This window comes from Condylura cristata, unplaced genomic scaffold, assembly GCF_000260355.1.
Source record: "Condylura cristata isolate star-nosed mole 26May11 unplaced genomic scaffold, ConCri1.0 scaffold00013, whole genome shotgun sequence".
NCBI classification, from domain to species: domain Eukaryota; kingdom Metazoa; phylum Chordata; class Mammalia; order Eulipotyphla; family Talpidae; genus Condylura; species Condylura cristata.
The window spans coordinates 5,181,609-5,206,061 of record NW_004567114.1 but is presented as its reverse complement, the minus strand read 5'-3'; the positions used below and the strand labels follow the sequence as shown (position 1 = coordinate 5,206,061).

The 24,453-nt window shown below is 49.2% G+C and overlaps 1 protein-coding gene across 1 annotated transcript in view; it reads left to right on the top strand.

Annotated features, from left to right (window-relative positions):
* The window catches only part of AK7 (adenylate kinase 7), a 51,202-nt gene extending 27,001 nt beyond the window's left edge, over window positions 1-24,201 (top strand). The window contains exons 10-18 of the mRNA XM_004681585.2: window positions 1,011-1,160; window positions 4,292-4,420; window positions 5,420-5,543; window positions 8,072-8,200; window positions 8,406-8,474; window positions 14,977-15,174; window positions 18,505-18,725; window positions 23,420-23,578; window positions 24,127-24,201. Of these exons, the coding sequence (XP_004681642.1) occupies window positions 1,011-1,160; window positions 4,292-4,420; window positions 5,420-5,543; window positions 8,072-8,200; window positions 8,406-8,474; window positions 14,977-15,174; window positions 18,505-18,725; window positions 23,420-23,578; window positions 24,127-24,165 (1,218 nt within the window). The 3' untranslated portion in view covers window positions 24,166-24,201. The remainder of the gene's footprint in view (window positions 1-1,010; window positions 1,161-4,291; window positions 4,421-5,419; window positions 5,544-8,071; window positions 8,201-8,405; window positions 8,475-14,976; window positions 15,175-18,504; window positions 18,726-23,419; window positions 23,579-24,126) is intronic.
* Window positions 24,202-24,453: the final 252 nt, after the last annotated feature.

Sequence of the window (24,453 nt, the reverse complement as noted above, 5' to 3'; positions counted from 1 at the left end):
CTGCACAGAATTCCTCTCAGGGATAGACGGCAGCGCCTAAGCCCCACATCTGGGTCTCTTTGTGAAAAGCCAGAGTCTCCAGAGCAGCGGGGGCTGGGGGCGTTGGGGTCTAAGGGTGTTTTTTTCCCTCTAGCGTTTTCTTTCTTTTGGATTTTGAACGATGGGGTTGCACTCTTCAAAAAGTAGATCTAACAGGACCCTCCCTGGTGGTGCACGGAGTTAAAGCACCGCACTAAGAAGCTGTCTGCAGCCACCACAGCATGAGTTCAATCCCCAATGAGGGAGCTGACCCACAGGGCGCAGCAGACCTCTCCTGTCTTCCCGCTGCTCCCCTCAGCAGTGGATTTCAGTAGATCTGCCTGTTCTGTTCCCTGACCTGTCTCTGGTGAAACCTCTCACTGCCCCCCACAACTCTGGCCTGTTCCCTGGTTCTTGTATACATCAAAACAAATAAATATTAAAAAAACAAAAAAGTAGCTATGGCCCTCCCCATTAGCACAGTGGGTTGGAGCACAGCACTGCAGAGCTGGCCGTGGCCCCTTCAGTGTGAGTTTGACCCCCTGCCCCAGAGGTGATCCCAGACCTCTCCTGACCTGCCTGCTGCTCCCCTCAGCAGTGTGCTTCATCGATCTGCCTGTTGTGCTCCCCACTCTGTCTCTGGCGAATTCTGTCCCGGCCCCTAAACCTCGGCCTGCACCCCAGTTCTGTATGCATATAAATAAAATCTTTTTTTAAATTATATTAAAAACGCAGCTATTACAAAAGGTACTTAAGGAGAAACATAGTGGGCTTGCAGTTCCTCCCCTTGCTGTTGCTTGTCTAGGGCCCTTGGAGGCGGGAGGCGTCACGGGGGGCGTGAGCCCGAGCCCCCTGCTCCGGGCTGCTCCTTCCGCTCACCTCAAGAGCTTGGGGGTGTATTTTCCTGTAATGACAGCAGCGGCTCGGGGCTGTTGCCTCTGTGTAAATAAACGCAAAGAAAGATAAATCACCCACCTTGTCTTATCTCCCAGCAAGAGAGCCTGGACCACTTGCTGGTCAGTCTGAGGATGGAAGCACTGTATGTGAAGGAGAATTTTAACATCCGCTGGACCGCCCAGTCAGGATTCGTGGAAAATATCAACAGCATCCTCAAGGAGTACAAGCAGAGCAGAGGCTTACTGGTAACTGCCCGGGCCTGTCTGGGTCCCCCATGTAAGGACCATCATGGAACTTTCAGGGTCACCCTACTCTGAAAGTGTTTTCTTTCTCACATGCCCAAACTTCAAAATTCAAATTCTTTGTCAAATGTGGCCCATGGGTTGAGGTCAATTGATGTGTTGTTGTTGTTGTTGTTTTGTTTTTGCATAGAAGAATTGTGTAAGCCAGAGTGGAGTGTGAGAAGATTTACCAGGGACAGAGTGGGGAGCGGAACAGGCAGATCTACTGAAATCCACTGCTGAGGGGAGCAGCAGGGAGATAGGGGAGGTCTGCTGCGCCCTGTGGGTCACTTCCTGGCTGGGGATGGAACTCAGGCCTGAGTGCTGATAGCGCTGAGAATTAACCCCTAGGCCAACAGGGAGGTCCTGACATGTATGTTATGTTAGTAGTGATCAACAGAATATCAAACATCTTCAAGTTAACACAGGTGATGAATCATGCGTCTCTCACGGGAGCAGGACCTTGGTCACAGAGTTGTCCTTACAGTGAGAACTAGCAGGTGCCACGCTGGCCTGCCTGTTCAGCCCTGGGTGTGCTCAGCAGAGAGAAAGGAGGGCAAGCAGCACTATTACTCTGATCGCTCTGATCGCTCCCTTCCAGCCAGGTTATATACATCCACGTAGATGTCCTTGTCTCCATAACATGGCTCAGGAGATGAAGGCTCAGACAGGTGAGGCACCTTCTTGAAGGTCACAAACCAGCAGATCCCATCAGCTAGAAAGGCCTGAGTGGCCTCAGGCCTCCGCGCCTCCCTCTCTGAAATCAGATGAAGGTTCCCCTCGCCTAGATCTCAGTGCTCCGCCTGGGGAGTCCTGGCATTCCTAAGATGAAAGTGGATAAGAGACGAGAAATTGCTCTGAACATCGGAGACTCTGAGTCACAGGTGCCACCGAAAGCGTAAGTGCATTGTGCCCGGAGCCGAGCAAGGGGGCCCGGCCTTGTGTCTGAAGGATCAAAAACTCGCAGGTAAATGAACAAATAAGGCAAGGGCGCACCCCTTAGTGAAAGAAACCACGGTCCCCTGAGCACCTGAGGTGCAGGGGTGACTGTACCTGGAGACTCTTCTGAGACAGAAGCAAACCCAGGGGTCCCCCCGAGTTGTCCCTGGGGCTCAGTGTGAAACCACACAGGGACGAACCACCTGGCTGCGGGTCAGCAGGCCTGGACAAGAACAGGGAGAAGGAGTAAGTGTATCTGGAAGTCCAGCACCCTGAGTAGGGCTCACACGACAGGGAGCAGAGCCAGGGAACAGGGCCTGGGCGGCATGTCAGCGCCACTGCGGGTGCTTCCAGAGGGGGCTTTGGGCCACAGACTTCCATGATCCTGGATCTTTTCTCAAGGCAGAGTCATCCCTGCAGAGAGAGAGGCCCCATGTCACCGTGACCGGACGCCAAAATATGATCCATTCATCTAACTCACATGCTGTGAACAGAAGCCTCGGAGCTCCCCTCCACACCTGCCTGGGGTGGGGAAAGAGGGCCCGGGAGGTGGGGTAAACACTCTGGCACGTGAGCACCAGGAAGTGGCCTGAGCTCAGAGCCTGTTGCTCTTGTACATGAATAAACTGCATCCTGACTTCGGGCCTGGAGGTGTGGATGCAACCAGGCCCTGAGCAGAGCAGTGACAGTGCACCTGTCCCCGCTCCACGGAGCCATCTTGGTCATGGCCCCGTCCCAAGCCAGCCAGGCCCGCCAACTCCTCCGTGTCCCCCACCCCCAACCAGGCTTGCTTCCTCCTCAGCCCTGGATTTCTCATCTGTCAGGTGACAGTGACAGTCACAACCAACTTCCCGGCACTCTGGCAATGGGAATTCTTCCCATGGGCATGGTTTTTAAAAAATTCATTTGTCTTGCAAAACACTAGCCTCCATTTCGTAATAGTCTGGGCAATTTTGAAAGAAATGACTCTCTGTTACTGGTGTTTTCATTTGCTCTCTGGGTATGAAGCAGGGAGAATTTCTTCAGCATTTAAACAAGTTTTTTAGTAGAAGACAAGGAGGTGGTGTTCATAATGAGGGCATTTTTTTTATTATTATAACAGTTTATTTTCACATCATTTTGTGCCTTTTTCCATCTCAGTTGTAATCCCCATGGGCTTCCTATCACCAATTCACCCGTGTGCCATCACCATAGTCCCATGCACTGTCCTCCTCCCCAACACACATAAAAAAAATTAGAATGAATTAGCAGTGTTAAAAAAGGAAAGTGTAATCGGGCCCTGCCTGGTGGTACAACAGGTTCAAGTGCCACACTCTGAGCTGTTGCAGCCACTGCAGCGTGAGTTCCATCCCCAGCCAGGGACGTGACCCATAGGGCTCAGCAGACCGCCCCTCAGCAGTGTACTTCGCAGATCTGCCCATTCTGCTCCCCACTCTGTCTCTGGTGAATCCTCTCTCCCCCTGTACCTCTGACTTGTACCCCAGTTCTGTATGCATAAAATAAACAAATCTTCAAAAAAATGAAAAGGAAAGTATAATCAAAGACCGAGTTCAGCCCAGAAACAAGTGATGAGGCAATACCTTAAGCATTCAGCACACCAGCTAGAAATTCCTGTTTCTTTGTTATCGACATGAGAGTAACAGGCTGTATGAAGCTGGAAGCTTTTACGATTTGAGTTCTTTGGGGATTTTGTTTGTTGTTCATTATTACTTGTTGAGATCACACTGGTTTACAGCACCGTATATGACCTAAGGGTGCAATCCCCCCTCAGATGGATGTTACCTCATCCACCCCCCAAGCCCCATAGTCCACCGGCCCCTCCCTCTTGCTCCCCCCGCCCCCCACCTCTCTGCTGTTTGCTCAGCGCTGCACGACTGGAGACTTGGTCCCTAGTGCCTTGTGGTGCTTCCGTGGAGTGTCCCCTCGCCCAGGCCAGCGCACGTAGCAGGTGCTCCCTAAACGCCTGCTGGATCAGTGACCACGAGCAGCTGCCAGCTGAGTGGGGCGCACTGTGGGGAGGACGTGGCGATGACCGTGACGGGGCGGTGATGGAAGGGACTGACACTCCCAGGCCTTTAAGGCACACTCCCGAAGTCTAACGTGCTGCCCGGCGGCAGCTGGGTCAGAACTCACTAGACCCTTCGGTTCTCTTTCAGCCCATCAAGATTTGCATCCTCGGCCCGCCTGCCGTGGGGAAGACCAGCATCGCCGAGGCTCTGTGCAAGCACTACAAGCTGCATCACATTAAATTAAAGGACGTCGTCTCTGAAGCCATAGCAAGACTGGTAACGCTTTGAACTACGTCAGAGGGAGTTTTCATGCTCTCAAGATGCCTTTCTAGTCTTAGAGTAAGGAAGTCACTCATCTTGCCTGACATCCTGCAAGGAATTCTCTTACTCTGATTGGAGCTTATTGTTTGCCTCAGTTCCATAAATACAGACACTCCCAGGACTCTCCTCTGGGCAATGGGAGCAGCTTTTGCGGGCTGCCCTTGAAATTTAGTCTGTCTCCAGCTGTAGCTCCAAATTTCCTTGTGTTCTTTCTGTTTGTCATTCATGATGTCTGGTTCTTTGACTAGTAACTGCTTAAAAAAAAAAAAAAAGAACTAAAAAATTAAATAAAGGACCTTATATTGCTAAAACGCCTTTTATCAGGTTCACAGCAAGAGTGAGTGGTAGGCCTCAGGCACCCCGTCCCTCCAGTCACAGTCTCCTCCCTCGGCCCCAGGCCCCCACCAGGGTGGGACAGTGGTCACAAAGGATGACCCTGCATTGACACATCATTGCTGCTCCCCCGCTGCCGTGTCCACTGGGGTTGGCTCGGGGTTGTCCTTCCTGTGGGTCTGGGCAAGGCACCCACGTGTAATGTGCAGAGCAGTTTCACTGCCCTAAACGTCCCCTGTGCCTGCCTTTCCTCTGCCCCCAAATTAAGCGCTTGCTGTCATTTTATTGGGAACAGTGACTACTGAGGCACACTTCTATACAGGATCACTGGAAATCCTCGTTTCCACGAAATGTCTCTTTCAGATAAGCTCCAACCAGATACCTCGAAAAGTATTGATGCTTTAGTAGCTCTGCCTGGGATTGTTCCCTAGAGAAAGCAGAAGGAAACTTCCAGGGGTTCATTGATGTTGTGGATGTAGATCCTCAAATCCCACTAATAGTGGGGGGCCATGGAGTGCCCCTCCTGATCGGAATCAGCCTTTGCCAAGCTCGCTTGCCAGGTGGCCGTGAGTGGCTAAGCGAGGCAGGGCATCGCGCAATGTGAATCTCCCTCTGGCGTAGGAGGCGATTGTTGCACCTAAGGAAGGAGAAGAGGAAGAAGTGGAAGAGGAGGAGGAAGAAGAGAATGTGGACGAAGCCCAGGAGCTCTTGGAGGGCGTCAAGGAAAGCATGGAGCAGAACTCAGGTAACGGCCTGCCGTGGGGGCGGGCTGTGCTGGCGTCTTGACTGTCTTGAAGTCCAGAAGCCCCGGCAACAAAGACTTTCATACACAACCTAACTCCTCACCCAGGAAAAGAAATCACCTTTAACAATTTTTGGTGACTTATGTGATCAAAAGATGGGAAAAAGGGCCCTACCTGGTGGCACAGCGGGTTAGGACATGGCACTACGAGACTATCCCCAGCCGTTTCAGCATGAGTGCGGTCCCCGGCCCGGGAGTGGCCCACAGGGCGCGGCAGACCTCTCCTGTCTCCCCACTACTCCCCTCAGCAGTGTACTTCCTCGATCTGCCTGATGTGCTCCCCACTCTGTCTCTGGTGAATCCTCTCACCCCCTGCTCCTCTGGCCTGCACCCCAGTTCTTTATGCATAGATAAATAAATCTTAAAAAAAAAAAGAAATAGGAAAAACTATGTAAGTTAAAAAACAACAACAGGCACATAGGGGTGTGATGCTGTGCTCCCTCGATTATAGTTATGTAAACAGTTGGCAAATCAATTACTTCTGACCAAAAAAAATTCTTACTTTTAAGAAGGAAAAGATAAATGTGTCGAGTGTGTGGTTGTAATTATTTTATAAGTATCAAGTATCACTGATTACTAGGTAAGAGACAAACTAGGGGAAAATTCTTGCCAGGAATATGACTAAGAGTTTATATCCTTCCTATGTAAAAGGCTCAGGCAAACTAATAAGAAAACACACCCAAAAGTCCTTAGTAGAAAAAAAACAAATGACGAATGCACACCAGTAATTCGCACGGGAAGAAATTACAGATAAATGCGGATTCTTCCATGCAAGCGAATTGGTTGTTCTAGCATGACCTAAGGTCAGTGCGAGCGTGGCCCAGAGTTTGGGTGCTTGTGGTAGTCGTCCTCCAAAGCACATGTGATTTCTCCCCTCCCCTACTCCACCCTTGCTGCTGGCTACTTCTGATCCTGGGGTTTGGGCTGGGGCTAGTGGGCATCAGGGAAGAAGGTCTGAGGTGTCCGTGGCCCTGGGTGGCCGAGCCACGCGTGTTGGCTGCTCCTGCCTGGTGTTGTGCTTCCGCGGATCCTGCCCAGACAGCGCCCACACACTGGGCAGCCACTGAGCCCCTTTTTCCCCTTGAATGCCCCCCACCCCCATGACTGAGCTGTGGCTCTGGCTTGGATGTGAGCTGGTCCACAAGGAAATGGGTCCTAGAAGCGTAGAGAGCTCTCCCAGAGGCAGAGAAAGGCTCCCAGCAAACAAGATCCATGCTCCGAGGCCCAGCGCTGCCTCTGCTTATCCCAGAGACACCAGGGAGTCACTGTCCTGGCTTTAGAGCCTCCTCAGAGGCCCTGCTCCCATTATTTGGGGGAGGGGAAGAAGAGGCATTGCGTCATGAGGACGCCTGTGGCAGGAAACCAGCAAGGCCACATTAAGGGCAGGGGCCGGGCGTTTTACACACCATCAGGAAGCCGTGCCACGTGGACGTGCTGTGGGCCAGAAACGGGGCTCTGGCAGCCGAGAGCCCTGCTGCCCCCACGGAAAGGCAGGGCAGCTCTTCAGATTAACAGGCCAGACAGCCAGGGCCACCTACTGGCAGACACTCACAGCTCTACGCAAGGACCGCAAATCTCATCCAAGGCTGCCATGGAGCAGGAGGAGGGACAGAGCTCTTTTCAGGCCCTGGCGGTGAGCACATTAAACGAGAAGCCGTTGGTGCCTGGGGAGAAGCCCGGGGGCCAGGCCCGAGAAGTGCCTGTCCTTGGCAGGGGACCCTGCCCATGTCCAGGTGCTACAGCCGCCCAACCGGTCAGTGGCCCTGCCTGGCAGGACACTGCAGCAAGCAGAGGAGGCGTCTGGGGACACTGGGGCTCTGCAGAGCAGCAGGTCCCCCCTCCCCACCCTGTATCCCGTTGCGAGCCACCCAGCCACCCAGCCACCCCCGTCCTCCAAGACGGAAGAGCTCATCCCATCCCTTCTAACCTTAGGAAGGGCTTTCCGGTTTTTTTAATTTCCTTCCTCAAGTTTGCCCAAAACCCGCTCTATGCATATTTACCTGAACCTGGAACATGGACCTTGATTGTGGTTGAACAAAACAAGACCTTTGAACTTACTCACAGACCTCTTGGAATTTTCCAGCAGGAGACACAGATGGTCCCTGCTGTCTCCCTCGTATGACCTGATTTGTTCTCACATGATTTCGGCAGGACTGGTTTTGCACGCTCCTCTACGCCAGCCTCCTGATCTCACCGCCATGGCCCCCACGGCCCCCATGGCCCCCACGGCCCCCACGGCCCCAGCATGCCCTAGCTGTGGGTTCTTATAGCTCTCTTTACGTAATTCAGAAGTGTGGTGGGGATACTGGATCCAGCGGGCAGGGTTCCAGGTCATCACTGAAATGACTTTCAACTTCTCTGATTGTGGAAAAAAAAGGCTGAGTGCTGGTGGGTTATCAAGCATCTAAGCTACTTTTAGGATGTAATGCCTGTGGAGAATATGCCTTCACAGTAATTTTCTTTTCTCTTAGGCCGCCTGGAAGATCAATATATCACTAGATTTATAAAGGAAAAACTGAAATCCATGCCTTGCAGGAATCAAGGTTACATTTTAGATGGTTACCCAAAGACCTACGATCAAGCCAAAGACCTGTTCAGCCGTGAGTTCTGGTTCTTTTCGCTTCGACTCTTTACACTCAGTTACTCCACCATGATAAACCAAAAAAGCACTTCTAAAGCACACACTTTTCTCTTTAGGGCTGTCTTTCGTGAGTGACTGCTACTTACCCTATTTCTATTTTTGTTGTGCTCCCCATACTAATGATATATCATAGACACGACAATGTACATATTCTGTCTCCTTAGAAGATGATGAAGAGGAGGAAGAAGAGATCCGAGGCAAAGGATTTCCCTTCGATAAAGTAATCATACCAGGTAAGTTTAAGAGAGTCTCAAAAGTCACATCAAAGGAATGTCAATCACTATCTCTTGTAACAAAACAGTCTTTGGGGTGTTAATAAAATAGCTTTTTTCCTCCCAGGAAAAAGTGTAAAATGATACACGGAAAAGCAAACTTCTCAAATGGGGAAATGTCAGGGCTGTTACAGGGCCAGAAGCCACGTGGAGGGCTTCCCTTGGCTGCTCTGTCCTGTCAGAAAGCCGACCTGCTAGTGCCGGGGTCTCTGAGTCAGTCAGTTGGACCAGGAGGGACTGGATGTGGATGGCCGACTGTTAGGTACTTGTGATGCCATCAACTTTCCAGCCCAAATTCAGAATCCAAAATCGAGAGTGAACAGGTTAAAAGCTTTTCATAGACTGTCAGCTCCACAGCAGATGTAATTGATCCGTGTTGACAGGGGTTTCACAAGGTGTTCTTTTAAGCAAAGCCATAAGCAGCAGTCTGCAAGGGAGGATTAGCTATGGACCTGGCCAGCATTTCTTGTGGCCTTGCCATGAGCTTGAAATTGCTTTGATCAATTTGCATGAGGTGTTATCACAGAAGATAATGTTTGCCCTCCAGGCAAATCCTATGTTCAGCCCCTAGCGCATGACTGTCACTCAGAAGGGCCTTTCACTGGGTCAAAGTCCAGGGAGGAGTTGTTTCAGGACCTGCTGGCCTCTGCCTGGGCTCTGCGGCCTGCCGTGGCAGCCGGAAGTGCTGGGTCCACTGGACAGCAGTTACTGTCAGTGCTGGGGTGAGAATCACAACTATGGTTGGGCCGAGGGCTTTGAAAGAAGAGATGGGCAGAGAGAAAACATGTCAAGGGGAAGGATTGCCTCAGATTCCCATTGACTTACATAATACTCAGAAAAGGCAAAAAACCTATTGCTTATATATATATATGTTTATTTTTACATCATTTTCTTCCTTTTTCCATCTCAGTCATAATCCCCATGGACTTCCCATCTCCAAATCACCCTGTGCCATCACCATAGTCCAATGCACTCCCCCCCCCACACACACACATTTTTGATCCCATTCCCCACTCCACCCCGTTCAATGTCTCTGGTATATAGCCGTTCATTATTATTATTATTTTCTCGCCTGATCCATTAAAAATCCATTGCTTTGAAGTAGCCAGGCCTGTGCATTGTATGAGGGTTCATCCCTCTGGGCCATATCCGCTGCTGCAAACCCTGTGGCGTCCTGGTGCTCCTGCTGAGGCGGCTGATGACACTAGTCACTCGCCAGGGAGCACAGGAGGCAGGAGCTCATGGGTCCTTCTGCAGGCCTGCCAGCACAAACTGTCCCCGTGATTCCCTGAACCAGGAGCTAAAGCCCAGAAGAGTATCGAAGTCCACGTACCTGATAAATGGGAGGGCTTGACAGCAAACCGGGGTCTTCTCGCTGCACGGCGTCCACAAGCCAGAGTTGATGAACGCCCTCCACAAGATAAGGAAAGGACACCCGGGGTAAAGGGATGGCCGGTTCTTAATCCTGGTCCACTGGGCTGCCCTCTCAGAGATGGAAATGGCCCCAACGTTTCGGAGATGTCATCTACTTGCAGTGTTTAGCCCATTCTTAGTAAATTAGTAAATACTGTCATTATTCTTTATGTTCCTGAAAGAAATTAGATCATTGTCTCACTTGTATCCACAGGATTTTGCTCGCCCCCATAGAGGAGGTTCATGCCATTGGTGGAATTTATTCCTAGGATTTCCCCAGAGATGGGGGCTGCTACCTTGCAGGGCCCTGTGGGGAAGCCCAGGCTTGGTCAAGAGGCAGAAGCAGGAGGCAGAGGAAGTCTGTGCCCTTCATTGGGATTTATTGGGAAAAGCAAGGAGGAGCAGTGGTAGCAGCTTTTTAGGGGACTGGCCAGTTTCAGGGATTTCAGTGGACTTTGGAATCCAGTTGCCACAGAGCTGACGGTAGCATGATTTAAAGTGGGGACATGTTGACTTGGCAAATGAGAGCTGTATAAAAAGTGGTTGGTTTGCATATGAGAGTCTGCTCCCAGGAATTGTGCTGTTTTGGGAATTAGCTAGCCCTGGAGAAAGCAGTCCCTCTCTGGGTCTGTAAGAACTTTGCCCGTTCCACTTGTCAAAACAGTGTAAGATACAGGAAATAATAAATAGCCAACACAAGCACCCATACCTGCATGAGCGATGAGACCTTCCAGCCTACGGTAAGCAAGTGCCAGGTGGTTTCATCTCACATTGATAAATGGGTGCATTTTATCATTGCTGGTGGCCTATATCCAGGTTGGTCCTTTTTCAGTCTCCTAGTTGAAGAAGCCAGGTGTAAGGTGCACCTACGAGATATGTGGAAAATTATTTGCAAACATGCGTTTCACATGTTTGCATGTGTAACCACAAGCCAAATACAGAAACCCCCTTGTTATGTACAATCTTAACTGAGCAGAAATCTCTTACTTGCTAGTAGATTGGCCAGTATGAGGCAAGCAGATGCTCTGAATAATTATCTTGAGATTCTGAAAAATCTGGATGTTCTCTCTGAATCGTAAGAGAAGGAACTTGAACATATTGTCATGTGATGGAAAACAGCTTTCATCCTATTAAAGTTATTTGAAAACTGCAAGCCAGTTATCTCACTGATTATTCTCAATATTTGATGAGTTGATTTTTCTATCTCCTGATCACTAGGAAAAGACACAGTATCATTTTGTGACATTCTTAGCTAGTAACAGAATCATTAAGCTTTGATGTAGATTTCTGACACCATGGAGCATAATTTGGAGTTAAGCACCATCCCAGCATTGGGGAAAGAGGGATCCAGCCTTCCTTTTCAAAAATGTAACTTACGAACATCAAATGATCAAAAATGAGCATCTGAACTAAGCCACACGGAGTCGGCATAGGGGAAGTGGTAGACTACGGTTATGAATTGATTCTGCAAGCTCTGTCCTCAGCTTTTATGTTCCCCATTAACACGGGGAGCGGGTAGTGTTCATGCCTGGGCCCCGTGCCCCGTGGAGAGCACCCTGCACTGGGCTCAGCCCCTCTACACTTAACTCACCCACAGAAATCCTGTATTAACTGGAAATAAAGTCTCAATGGTAGTTAGACAGCTTGAGGACTCCACCCTGGAAGCAGGCCAACAGTTTTCCTCCTTAAGAATTGTTCCAACAAGAGCTCCCTGGTGGCGCCAGAGGTTAAAGTGCAGCACTATGCAGCTGTCCACAGCTACCACAGCACGAGTTGGATGCCGGCCAGGGAGTGACCTACATGGCACAGCAGACCTGTCTCCCCGCTGCTCTCCTCAGCAGTGTGCTTTGGTTGATCTGTCTGTTCTGCTCCCCACTCTGTCTCTGGTGAATCTTCTCTCACTCCCCTGCACCTCTGGCCTGTACCCCAGTTCTCGTATGCATAAATAAATCTTTAAAAAAAAAAAGAATTATTCCAACGAACACAAATTTGAATAGAGTTTAAATAGATAGGAACAGTTGGACAGTTAGACATCTGTTAGGTGATAACAGTAACAACATAACTATTCTTGATAGGAGAGCCTTCCAGTTCTACATTGCTTTGACCTGAAGATATGCTGGTGCTTTCTATTCTCAGAGGGAGGCCAGGCATTGTAGGGGTGGGAAGGCTGAGTCCCTGTTGTCCAGCCTTCTCTGTCAGGCTCCTTGGGCATTCATGGTGTGGACAGCTGGGCTTTACCTGCAGGCAGCAGATTTTGCAGTGCTTCAGATTTCAGCCAGGCTGGCTTTCCTATCTGCCAGAGCAGAGAGGGGTCATTTTCCAGAACATTTTATACCACGTTCACACTTACTAGAATGCAGTTAAGTGGTATAGGGGGAAATTCCCCACCCTGATGAGTTCTTCTGAGTCTGGTCAAGCAAACACATAAACCCCAGACAGATTAATAGAAGAAGACCAAATTTAATGACATGTAGAGAATTTACATGGCTGTAAATTCCAGAGTAAATGGGCAGAGACACTTAGGGTTCACCTCCAAGGGGGTAGGGGCCTGGGGCATCAAGGAAAGTGGGGGTGTGTTCTCACATGATGAGGAGAGACTTCATTTGACGAAACCCTGCCGCTAAATGTTTGCCCTGCTTTAAGACAGATTACTCCAAAAGAAAATTCATTCTGGATATGACACTAAATCTGGGTAACCCTCATGCCTTAAACAGTGATAACAGTTTCTCTTAAAGGCCTTGGTTGACCTTAGCTCCACAGGCAAAGGTGACACATACAAAAAGCCTGTTCTGACATCTTGGAAAAACACCTATCTGAATGACCCTTCGGTCATCCGTGGGCTGGACAGCTGGGCTTTGCCTGCAGGCAGCAGATTTTGCAGTGCTTCAGACTTCAGCCAGGCTGGCTTTCCTGTCTGCCAGAGCAGAGAGGGGTCATTTTCCAGTACGTTTTATATCATGTTCACACTTATTAGAATGCAGTTAAGTGGTGTAGGGGGAAATTCCCCACCCTGATGAGTTCTTCTGAGTCTGGTCAAGGAAACGCATAAACCCCAGACAGACACCTAGCTGAACCTTTTGTCGTCTCTCCTCATCATGTGAGAACACACCCCCACACTCCTTTTTTAGGGGAGCCCAACTGGACGGCAACAATGGCACGACTGTGGGGCAGACCAACACAATTCAGAATGAAATTTAAATCGCCCCCTACCCTTGCCAGGCCTGCAGAGCTACAGTTGTGGGCTGTGTGCCTGGCTAGCTCCTGATCGGGGCACCAGGGGTGGGTCTCAGCTGCTCGGAGTCCTCTGGTCCTGTTGCCAATGTCTGAGGGGAAGAATATGGCCAGAGAGCTGCATTCACTGACCTGCACTTCGCTGGTGCACGCAAAGCGTAGTCACTAGGCCTGTGCTAGTAGCTGAAGGAACAACGACCTTCATAGTTTCAAAGAAAAACGGGGGTGAGATGCCACTGTCAGCGCTATCTGGGTTGCTCTGAACATGATGCCCAGCGCCAGTGACGTGCTGCGAGGACAGACCCAGGGTGGGGAGGAAGTTCCCGACCACCACCCCTGCATGGTACTTGCCACTGTGGGTCTCTCTGGGGGCCCAGCTATTGTGTGGGACAAGGCAACGTGAGAGGTCGCCAGGAAGCGAACGACAGGAACCCGTGGCTAGCTGCAGCGCCAGCAAGGCCAGCGGCCGGTTCTCTGTGATCCCGGCAGACGGGTCAAGGAGTGTCCGGAGCCTTTTGGCTTTTTCGGGCCCTTACTGGTCTTTTTACACCATTTGCAGAGGGGCAAGCAAGCGCAGGGATGGCAGGGCCCAGGGCGCTGGCAGGCTGGCAGGCCCTGGCCCCCAGAGAGTCTTTACTCTTTCTGGGCCCTCTGGCCTTCTCTCCTGGTCTCTCCACTGGTCTCTGGTGCCGTCCAGTGCACTCTGCCTACGTACCCTGCTGCCCACTGTCCTCTGCGATGCGGCCCGTATATGCTCCGCCTCCAGGCTCAGGTGTGCCACTTATGCTGGCCCACACCACATGCCCACCATAGCTCGCGTGCCCTGTGCCCACACTCCCCAGCGCGTCCTGCATTCAAGGCCACAGGTGATGGCTGCAGAGGCCAATGGTGCAAAAACCTGAGCGCCTTCATGTATTCTCCACCACGAATCTGTTATTTGCTGTTTCTGCTGCTTTTATTTATTTTCAAAGATTTATTTATTTATGCATATAAGAACTGGGGTACAGGCCAGAGGATGAGAGTGAGAGGATTCACCAGAGACAGAGTGGGGAGCAGAACAGGCAGATCTACTGAAATACACTGCCAAGGGGAGCAGTGGAGCGACAAGAGAGATCTGCTATGCCCTCTGTGGGTCAGCTCCCGGGCTGGGGATCGAACTCATGCTGCAGTGGCTGGCAACGGCTTCACAGTGCTGAGCTTTAACCGGTTACACCACCAGGGAGGGCCTTCTGCTGCTTTAATTAATTAATTAATTAATTTGTAAAAGATTTATTTATTTGTGCATACAGAACTGGGGTACAGGCCAGAGGTGCAGGGGCAGTGAGAGGATTCACCCGGGACAGAGTGGGGAGCAGAACAGGCGGATCGACAAAGTACACTGCTGAGGGGAGCAGCGGGGGCGCGGGGGGGTCAGGAGAGGTCTGTGGCGCCATGTGGTCACCGGGACAGGTGGGGATCGAACTCATGCGGAAGTGGCTTTAGCTTCTTAGTGCTGTGCTTTAACCCGCTGCGCCACCAGGGAGGGCCCTGCTGCTTTTATTTAAATGAAAGAAGGAAGACCGGAGGAAAATGTGGAAAGGAAAGAAAAATCATAGATCAGACAAAATACCACCTGGTTGGCCTCCTCAGATGATCTCTGCAAACATGGCAATTCTCAGGGATTTTTCCTCTGGGACAGGCAGCAAGAGGCCAGTTTGCCACGTCACTGAACAGCTACACCAAATCCCACTGGCCACCGGACATTTTGATGAAGCAGTGGCCGGCCTGTCCCCCAGCTCTGCTGCAGTGTGTTGACTCAGGGGCCGCTTTCTCTCCCCAGAATTCATCTGTGCGCTGGACGCCTCAGACGAGTTCCTGAAGGAGCGGGTGATGAACCTCCCCGAGAGTGTGGTGGCAGGGACCCACTACAGCCAGGACCGTTTCCTGCGGTCACTGAGCAACTATCGGGAAATCAACACCGATGACGAGACGGTCCTCAACTATTTTGATGAACTTGAAATCCACCCAGTACAAATCGGTATGAGATGAACTCCGGGTAACGTGAGCGAGGCGACGACCCCCCCACCACATGACAAAGACCCCCAGGCTGGTGCCTGTCTCAGTGGGGCTAGAGGAGGCCGGGAAGTGTGATTACGTACCTGGGGTGCTGGGCGGCACGGGGTGGACCACGCACTCTTTCTGGGGAGTCGGCCCACTTGGGGGTCTGATGGGGCGGGGGAGACACTGCAGAGATGTGTGCATTTGCTGTCAGGGGCTTTGGGCCCTTACTCAGTTTCGTGGGGGGCAGCATTCCATTCCCACAGTGTGGTGGGGACACTGGTGCTCTTCACAGAGCCCCTTCTGGGCTTCAGACCAGCCAGTAACCCTCACAGTTACCATTAAAAATCGAAATTCTTCTGACACACTTTTGATATCTAATTTTAGAGGTGTTATTAAATAATCCATGAGCTGGACAGCATCCCCTCTAGAAAGCAGAAAGGTACCATGAGGCGCTGACAACATGGAAGGTGGTTAGGGTGAGAAAATTCTGATTGGTTGCCTCTCCCGACTCGTGATTGTTCATAGATACAGCCCTTGCTGCTACTGCTGTTTCTACTCCCCTAGGCTTGCTGACCCCCTGAACTTCCTGTTTCCAGGATCTTGTCACTTCCTCCTCTGGGTCTGCTGAGAATCCCCTGGACTGGCGGATGCGTAGCATCCATGCTGGCCCTGTGGGCCTTCAAATACCTCTCTTCACCCCCAAAAGCCACATGGGATTACAGTTGGAGCGTAGAGAATTGGTGATACCAGCAAAACTTCAGGGAACCAAGACCAATACTGGGCAAAGCCAAGGTGTCCACAGGGCCCCAAATGGTTAAAGGGGAGAAACCCAGGTTGTCCATTCTGGGAGTATGTGTCACTGGCAGGCACAAAAACAAAGTAAACAGACTCTTGCTGCTAAGGGTTTGTAGTAAGTGAGAGATTCAAAGGGAATCGAGAGGGGAGAAAGAGGGGCAAGGTGGAGAAGGATTTCAAAATACAGACTCCTGATCCAACTCTGAAATTAACTATCCCCTCATGGGCTTGAGTTCAACCAAATCGGCAGGACCTGAAATGGACTGGCTGTGGGGAGGTATTTTGCTTTTTTAAACAAAAAAAGTGGTCTCTTAACCACATTTTAGCTTTGCTAAAAAAAAAAAAAAAGCTGCCAGGAAACAAATGCTGGTAGGAATCACAAACTAGGGGGTTATTCAGAGTCTCCGGGGCTGGGAAAAGAGAGAGCTTACATTCAAAATGGACGCCGGTCAGTGTACGCTGTACGCTCGACAACGCAGTCCAGGTGGTGGCTGCCACTGTCTGTCAGAAGAGTCTCCCAAGAGAGTGGGCTCCTCCCATCTGACAAAGCACTGAAGCTAGAAAAAGAAAGTTCAGGCTTGTACATGTTCATTATTTTAAATTCAACATGGCTGCTCAGCTCCACCCTTGCTTCCCAGCAGCCCCCTGTTCAGGAAGTCAGGTTGGGGCAGGCTGGGAGGTTGCTTTTAGGCATCCGAGGTGTCGGGAGTGTGGAGGTGGGGGTGGGTCCTGAAAGAGGTCATCACTGGCTTGGAGTTTGCACCCCGCTGTTAGACTCTAACATTGGGATGATTGTGCGGGGTTTCAGATGATGGGGTTCAGTGGAATTCCTGGGTCCCTTTGAGAAAGTACTTGGCAGATTTTTCCATTCAACAGCACATGGCAAGTTAAAAGAAAGGGGGGAAAGACAGAGGGAGGTGGCAGATGGAAGTGTGTTTAGTCTTGATGGTTCTCCTTCTCTGTTTGATGGGACTTGCTTCCTCACCCGCCCACCCATACATTGGCCCTGTTCTTTCCCAGTTATTCAGTAGATGCTGACGGTGCGTTGATTGAATGTCAAGTTTATACAGTGCAAGCCTGGGAAGGGGAGCACAGCAGTGATTGTGTGTGGGGGTGGCGAGCAGTGACCCGGAGGAAAGGGGGGCTCACTATTAAAATGCAGCCACCGCACACTTTGTAGACAGACACTTGCCAAGCAAACGCAAGAGAGTGATGTCGAATTTACTACCTTCGTGGCTCAGGGGGAAAGTCCTTGTTACCCCAACAAGTCTGCTTTCCTCCTCCTTTTGGTCTTGATATTAACATGAATCAGATATTCTGGAGTTGGGACTTTTTCGTATTCAAATAGGCTAACTGAAATGGTGGGGGTTTTTTTGTTTTTAATTTTTTTAAGATTTATTGATTTGTGCATACAGAACTGGGGTACAGGCCAGAGGCTCAGGGGCGGCGAGAGGCTTCACCAGAGACAGAGTGGGGAGCAGAACAGGCAGATCGAGGAGGTACACTGCTGAGAGGAGCAGCGGGCGGGTCAGGAGAGGTCTGCCGCGCCATGTGGTCTCCTCCGGGGCAGGCGGGAATCGAACTCATGCGGAAGTGGCTTTAGCTTCTCAGTGCTGTGCTTTAACCCGCTGAGCCACCAGGGAGGGCCTTTTTTGTTTTTTTTTTAACTATGAGTTAATTGAAAATGTGTCCCCAGAATCATTGATTCTCAGAAGAAACCTGGAGCCCACCCTGCCTGACCCCCAACATGTATAGAGTGAATTCAGTTTCCTCCTGAGTGAAGTGCCAGGTCTGTCTGGGTCTGCCCTCTGTGACTGCCCAGTGATTAGCACAATAACCAGGCTGGGGCAAGCCACGGAGGAGGGTCAACTTCCAAGGGAGGAAGCTTCGTGAACACGCCCCTCGCAGGGCCGGGAGGGGGTACTGCTTTTAAAGCAAATAGGGTGTCAGGGTTTCCTTCGGGATTGAGGTTTGCACATATTTTCTCGGGGCACATTTGCCCCCTCAGCTGGGCCTGCAGGTTTCAACTATCCTGGCTGATTCTGTGGCTGACTTTAAAAAGCAGGCAGCGCCTGCAAAAGATTCCACCTAGAGAAGAACATTGACTGGAAAAACAAGTACTCAGTGAAATGTCCGTAGTTTCAGATTTGCACAAGTAAAGGTTTGCACTGGGCAATACTTGGATGCCTCCAGGGATGGCAAACTCACTCCTCTCGAGGTGGTCCATCCCCTCATCCAGCCACTGAAATCAACCCTGTCAGAAGTCAACAACCCCTATGCCCCGCCTCCCCTTGACTCTTCCATGACTCTCAGGTACCAGCCTGACATTTGCTGTGAGATACGAAATTCTGAACTGTGCAGACAATTAGAAAATGCGAGAGCAGTGTGGCGATTGACAGAATGTACTATGTTAGCACATGGTATTTCGAGTAGGAAAGAGTTTTCCTGGTTGAGGCCGGCTCAGAATGTAAGCATGTGTGTGGCTCTCCTTTCTGTCTCCTGGTATTTAAAGATGTAGGAAAACTTGAGGATGCTCAGAACAGACTTGCTATCAAACAGCTCATCAAAGAGATCGGGGAGCCTCGGAATTATGGCTTGACAGACGAAGAAAAGGCAGAGGAGGAGCGGCAGGCTGCAGAGGAGCGCCTGGCCAGGGAGGCGGCGGTGGAGGCAGAGCGTGAGCGGAAGGAAGCTTCGGAGCTGGCGGAGAGGCTTGCTCGCTGGGAGGAGTGGGTGAGTGTGTGCCCACGCGTGTGGGTGTGTGTGCATGCGTGCGTGTGAGTCCGGGGGACACATTTTCAATTAACTCATAGTAAAAAAAAAAAATACCATTTGGGCCAGTGGTATTTCCCTACTGAAATACTCGCTGCTAGAGAAATATCCCAGATAGCCAAACACTTGTGTGTGTGTGTTTGTTGTATGTACCATTTTTACAAAGTTGTCTGTGGTTTTTTGCATTATGTGAGCAATAATGGCACTCCTGAGCCATTGCTAATTATCCTCATCTGCATCCTTGTAAATTTTTGCTGCTCGTGGGTGCCATGGTCTCCTTTGATTTTCCTCCGTTGACCCATCTACCCTGCTGGTCAGCCTGGTCCCATCCCCTCTGTTGCCCAAATCACTGAGCCTTGACCTAATCCACTCGCCAACAGCACTAAGTGCTCCCCGACACAACTCCCCCACTTCTCCTGACAGTGTTTCTCCCCAGAGTTTTGTGGAGCCAAAGGAGTGGAGAGGAGAGTCAACTACACCCCTGTTCAGCTTTAGCTTGTTTTTATGCTGCCGCTAGAATCCATATCCATCACGGCTGCTCTGTTTAAACATTTAGACTTTCTATCATCTTTCAGCAAAAGTTCCACCTCCTCCTTGTGACTCCCTCTCCCCCAGCCTTGTGACCTGGCTTATATTTCCCAATTTGAAACAATGCTCCAGTGCCCAGTGACTCTGAGTGACAGTCATTGGCTTTGTCACCTGTCTTTGCTAAGAACCTCACTCAAGAGGACTGAGACACCCTGCAGAGGTAAGAATACATTCAGGGTTAATTGTAAGCAACACAGCAAAATCCAGAGCTCCAGGGAGTCCCCTTCTTAAAAATAAAAGTGACTCTTAAATCAAAGCTCTAGCCTGGTTTTTGTTTTTTGTTAAAAATAGAGCTCAGGAGCTTTTGGCAGGAAGCAAACAGACACTATCATACCTGGGTAGCTTCTTTCTTGTCTGTTTCCTTGGTAGCTGCAGCTACTGTACCTGCTTCATCATATATCGCAGGTCCAGAACATGAAAGCCAAACCCCACCCACCATGGAGACGTTGGTATTATACCAGGGTCTCTGGCCACTGTGATTTATGCTTGGTCATTCTACGTGTGCCTGGCTCTGACCAGTTTGGATCTGGGGGTCCTGCAGCTCCTTTCCTCTAACTGTGAGGGGACCCACGCGGTTCGAAAGATTGTTCAAGAATGCATATACTGCAGAAAAAGTTCACTGATAGAAACAGTGGGTCAGAGAAATTTATGTAGGAACTTTCCAGACACTGAACTACTCCTGTCTGGTGGTTCATTTCCTCACTTGCTTTGTGTCTTTATTGAAAGGTGTCATTCCAACCAGGCTTTCTCTAAATACCACATTAAAACTCCAACCCCTGCAGCACCCATCAATATGCAATATCCACTTTTATCACTTTTAATGTCCCTCTTTGCATTTGTTCTAATTTACTATGGAGTTTTAAACACGTTTATCTGCTTATTGTCTTTTCCCTGCATGGAATTTATGTTACATGAGGACAAGAATTCTTATCTGTGCTGTGCACTACTATATTTATAACGTCTGGCAAGTAACAGGCACTCAACAAATATTTGTTGAGGGAAGAAGGGGAAGAGCGAGGAGGTTGTTCACACACACACACACACACACACACACACACACACACGTGTCCCTGGGTGCCTGGAGATCTACTCTTTAGCATGAAGTCCTAAGATTTCCGGCCACCCCCGCCCTCCCAACCTGCAAATAAACACATCACTTAGCTCACCTCTTCATCTTATTTTCCCACTTCCCTCTCTTTTAGACTATATATTTTACAATCCAGAGGAGTCATTTATACTTGCTAGTTCTACTTCTTGTCTACCACTTCCGTTCCACGTGTAGCCTGACATGCTTTGCACACTATTCTCTTTCAGCGTTCAAAGGATGAAATGCCAAGTTCAAAAGACTATTCTCCAGCCTTAACCCACCTGTCCTCTTCATGGAACTATTGAACACCTGACCACCTCTCCTTCAAATGCAATTTCACCTTTGCTGTCTCAACACTCTCCTGCCATTTCTTTTCCTATAACATTCTCATGTTTCTTTGCTGGCTTTCTCCTCTTTAAGGCCTCTATTTTCCTCCCAGAGTTCTGTGCTCAGCTTTCTCCCTGCCATCTTCCCAGTCTACTGATGAGTCATTTCCAGCACTGCCCACAGTAGCTGTCTGACATGAAGTTTGTGAGTGTGTTCAATGAATGCCTACCCAACTCAAATGAGGCCCAATTTTCACCCCCAGTTTGAACTGCACCCAATTGTTTTCCACAATCTAGACCATTGCCTGGATTTCCCTGCAATCCAAAACTGGATTTCAAAGACCCCAAATTTGCAGAATGGAGCTCGTTTTTTCACCCCAAACCCACATTGCCCATTGCTTCGCTCCCCTCTGAGAGTCCACTACCATCCTATGACTGAAAAAACACTTTCCTCACCTCCTTCCTTCAGACCCTTAGACCCTTCCTCCCACTCCTGCGCTCTTGGCCCCATAAATCTCACTTAGTTTATTACTAGCCCCTCATTTGTGTAGGTGCTTGGCTTTGTCACCCAGCCTGCTTATGTAAACTTCCAGTATTTGTCTATGTCCTTCTGCCTGGCCTTACTGCACATCGCTCCCTCAGATCCCTTGCATTTCTCTGTAAGTGGTAGCATTTCCTCTTCCCTCGGCCAGTTCTCCTTGGTCTGGTCTCCGCCAGCTGACAGTGGGCTGTTTTCGTGCCATCACTACTGTAAATAATGCTGCAATAAACATCAAGAGCAGATATATTTTCAGTGGTTTCTTGTTTTTTTGGAGAGTTGTCCCAGAGTGGAATTGCTGCACCACACAGTGTTTCCGTTTTTCACTTTTTAAGGTAAATCCAGGTCAAATTCCAAAGTGGTGGCACCAGTTCCCATTTCCACCAACAGCTTCGCCGGGCTCCTCTTTCTCCACACCCTTTCCAGCACTTGTTGGAACGTTGCCTTTTTCTTTCCTTGTAACGTGCCATATCTCACTGGTGTGAAAGGATAATCGCATTGTGGTTTTGATCTGATTCTTATTTATCAAAATAGATAAGGAACATTTTTCTATGTTGCTGTTGGCCTTCTGGATGTGCTCTTTGGAGATTTGTTTACTCAGAGCTGCTGCCCATTTGTTAACAGTGTTTTTATTTTATTTTTTGTATTGTTAGATCGACTACGTTTTTTCCGCTCGCTTGGGTATCATCTCCGAATTCCTAATGTTGCTAGATCGGAATAAGTTTATTTTGGACGCGTATTTCTAAACTATCCTCCGGCAAGGTTTAGCCAGCTCACACCCCATCTCGCAGTGCCTTTCTCTGCATCTTCTCCTGCCCTCCTTGCTGGACTTGGCTCACCCTCACCCATCTGATAACCAAGAGCCCAGCTCGTGATTTGGCGTTCATTTCTCTGATTGTAGATTTAACAACATGGCCTGTGTTAGGTATTTATATGTGTTCTCATGTTGCATATTTTCTCTGCCCATGTGTGTGCTGTGTGCCTTTTTAAAAATTCTATTTTGCGGGAACTCCTGCTAAGGAAGTGTAACAGCAACAGGAAGGCCCCGGGAGACAAAGATTCCCAAACTGCTGTATGTCTGTGTTTTTTAATCAGTGTGAGGGCCCAGCGCAAGTTCCTCTGTGCGCGTGCTCTCCATCTGCAAGTGACGACGGTGATAGCACGTCCCTGTAGCATCACTGTAGTAATAGAAGAGTTCATACTTACAAAGCCTGGCAGAAAGCGCGCATTCTCACAACGCCTTGGCTTTTTGTCATATGTGACAGATAGTTTGCTCAACTCAACATTTAGCTTTAAACGTTACAGTTCTTTGTAGCCATCAAAATGCTTTATGTACACAGTAACCAAATCTATCAATCTTTTCCCCGTGTTGATTTCTAGGCTGCTGTCTGGCTGGGAAAGACTTCTTTTCAAACAAATTACATAGTTAGGACTTTTGATCTTGCAAGTGACAGAAAAGTGAAGTCAAAATGGCTTGGAAATAAAGACAATGTATGGATTCAGAGAAGACACAAGCCAGGCTTGCTTCAGCCCAGGCTCCATATAGCGACTCATCGATGCCCTAAAGGACCGGGCCTCGGTGCCTTTCATGTCCGAGTCACCCTTAGGTGCTCCCTGCTGTGCCAGGCCTTAACTAATACTCACAGCCAGGAGGTGGGCTCATGACCCAGGTCTCATCTGAGACACTAGACTGAGAAGGGACATTTCTCAAAGGAAAACTGGAGTTATCATTCCTAAGGAAGGGGGCAGCTGTAGGCTGAGCAAGGAATAACACGGCCCACCTGCCCTTCCAGACTTTCTGTTAACACTTGTGTGATTTATTTTCCTTTCCTCCCCCATCTTTTTTTTTTTTTTTAAGCTTTGATTTAGCTAGATAACTAGAAATTATTTTTGTTTAAGAAGTGAGGTCAGGGTCCAGCTGGCTATTTCTAAGTGACTCAGCAGTTGTTACAACACCACTTACATCTTTGCTCTGCTGATGGCCAGTGCTGACATCACCGCAGCGGGCTGCTCCTTTGTAGCATTATCTAGATCTGAGCTGCTCTGGGGGAGCTATGTTGGGGTTCTCACTTTTCTGACCATCTGTTTACCCTACCCCCAAATGTTCTACCTGCAGAATAAACAATTAGAGGAAGTGAAAAGAGAAGAGAGAGAATTACTAGAAGCTCAGTCTGTCCCCCTGAGGAACTATCTGATGACCTACGTGATGCCCACTCTCATGCGAGGCCTGAGTGAGTGCTGCAAGGTCAGGCCAGATGACCCTGTCGATTTTCTGGTAGGAGTTTTTTTAAAGATATGGGTTGTAGGTCAGAGGTGCAGGGTGTGGGGGGTGAGAGGATTCATCAGAGACAGAGTGGGGAGCAGAACAGGAGGATTTAAAGAAATACACTGCTAAGGGGAACAGCAGGGAGACAGGAGAGATCTGCTGCATCCTGTGGGTCAGCTCCCTGGTGGGGGATTGAACTCATGACGCTGCAGTCAGCCATAGCGGTGGTAGCACTGACTTTAACCTCTAGGTCATGAGGGAGGCCCCAGAGGTTTTTGTTTTAAATATCAATTTGAAAATAAGCTGTGCCTGAATCTAGACAGCCAGTTAAGGTCAAGAGACCACACAATATTTGGTTACTTGGGCAATAGCCTCTAATGTCTTCATGGTTTATCATAAGACTTTTATTACTCATCTTTATGCAATTGTACTTTTTAATTGTAAACATGAGTAGAACACATATGACTAATAAATATCTTGTATCTTCTAAATTGTTCTAAATTGTTGACTTACTTTTTTCTTTTTCAACTTGTCTTTTTTCTTTCTTTCAATTATAGGCAGAGTATCTCTTCAAGAATAACCCTGAGGTGGAGTGAAACTTTAAAGATCTCACATCCTACACCTTCAAAGAGCTAGAGAAGAATGTGACACGACAGCCTGAAATATTGTTTTAAAAAAATGCTGTCCAAGTTTGTGGAGAAATCTGGTTTTTTTTTCCCTGCAAGCAAAGATTTTATTAATTAGAAACCTTTATAAAAAGTTATCTATGGCAATGGGTGAGTTACTAATTTGTTAAAACTGTATTGAAAGGTAAATTGGCATAACTCATATGGGACAAATATGGTTTAGTAGTTCATTCTTAGATTAATGCTTATAGTAATTTT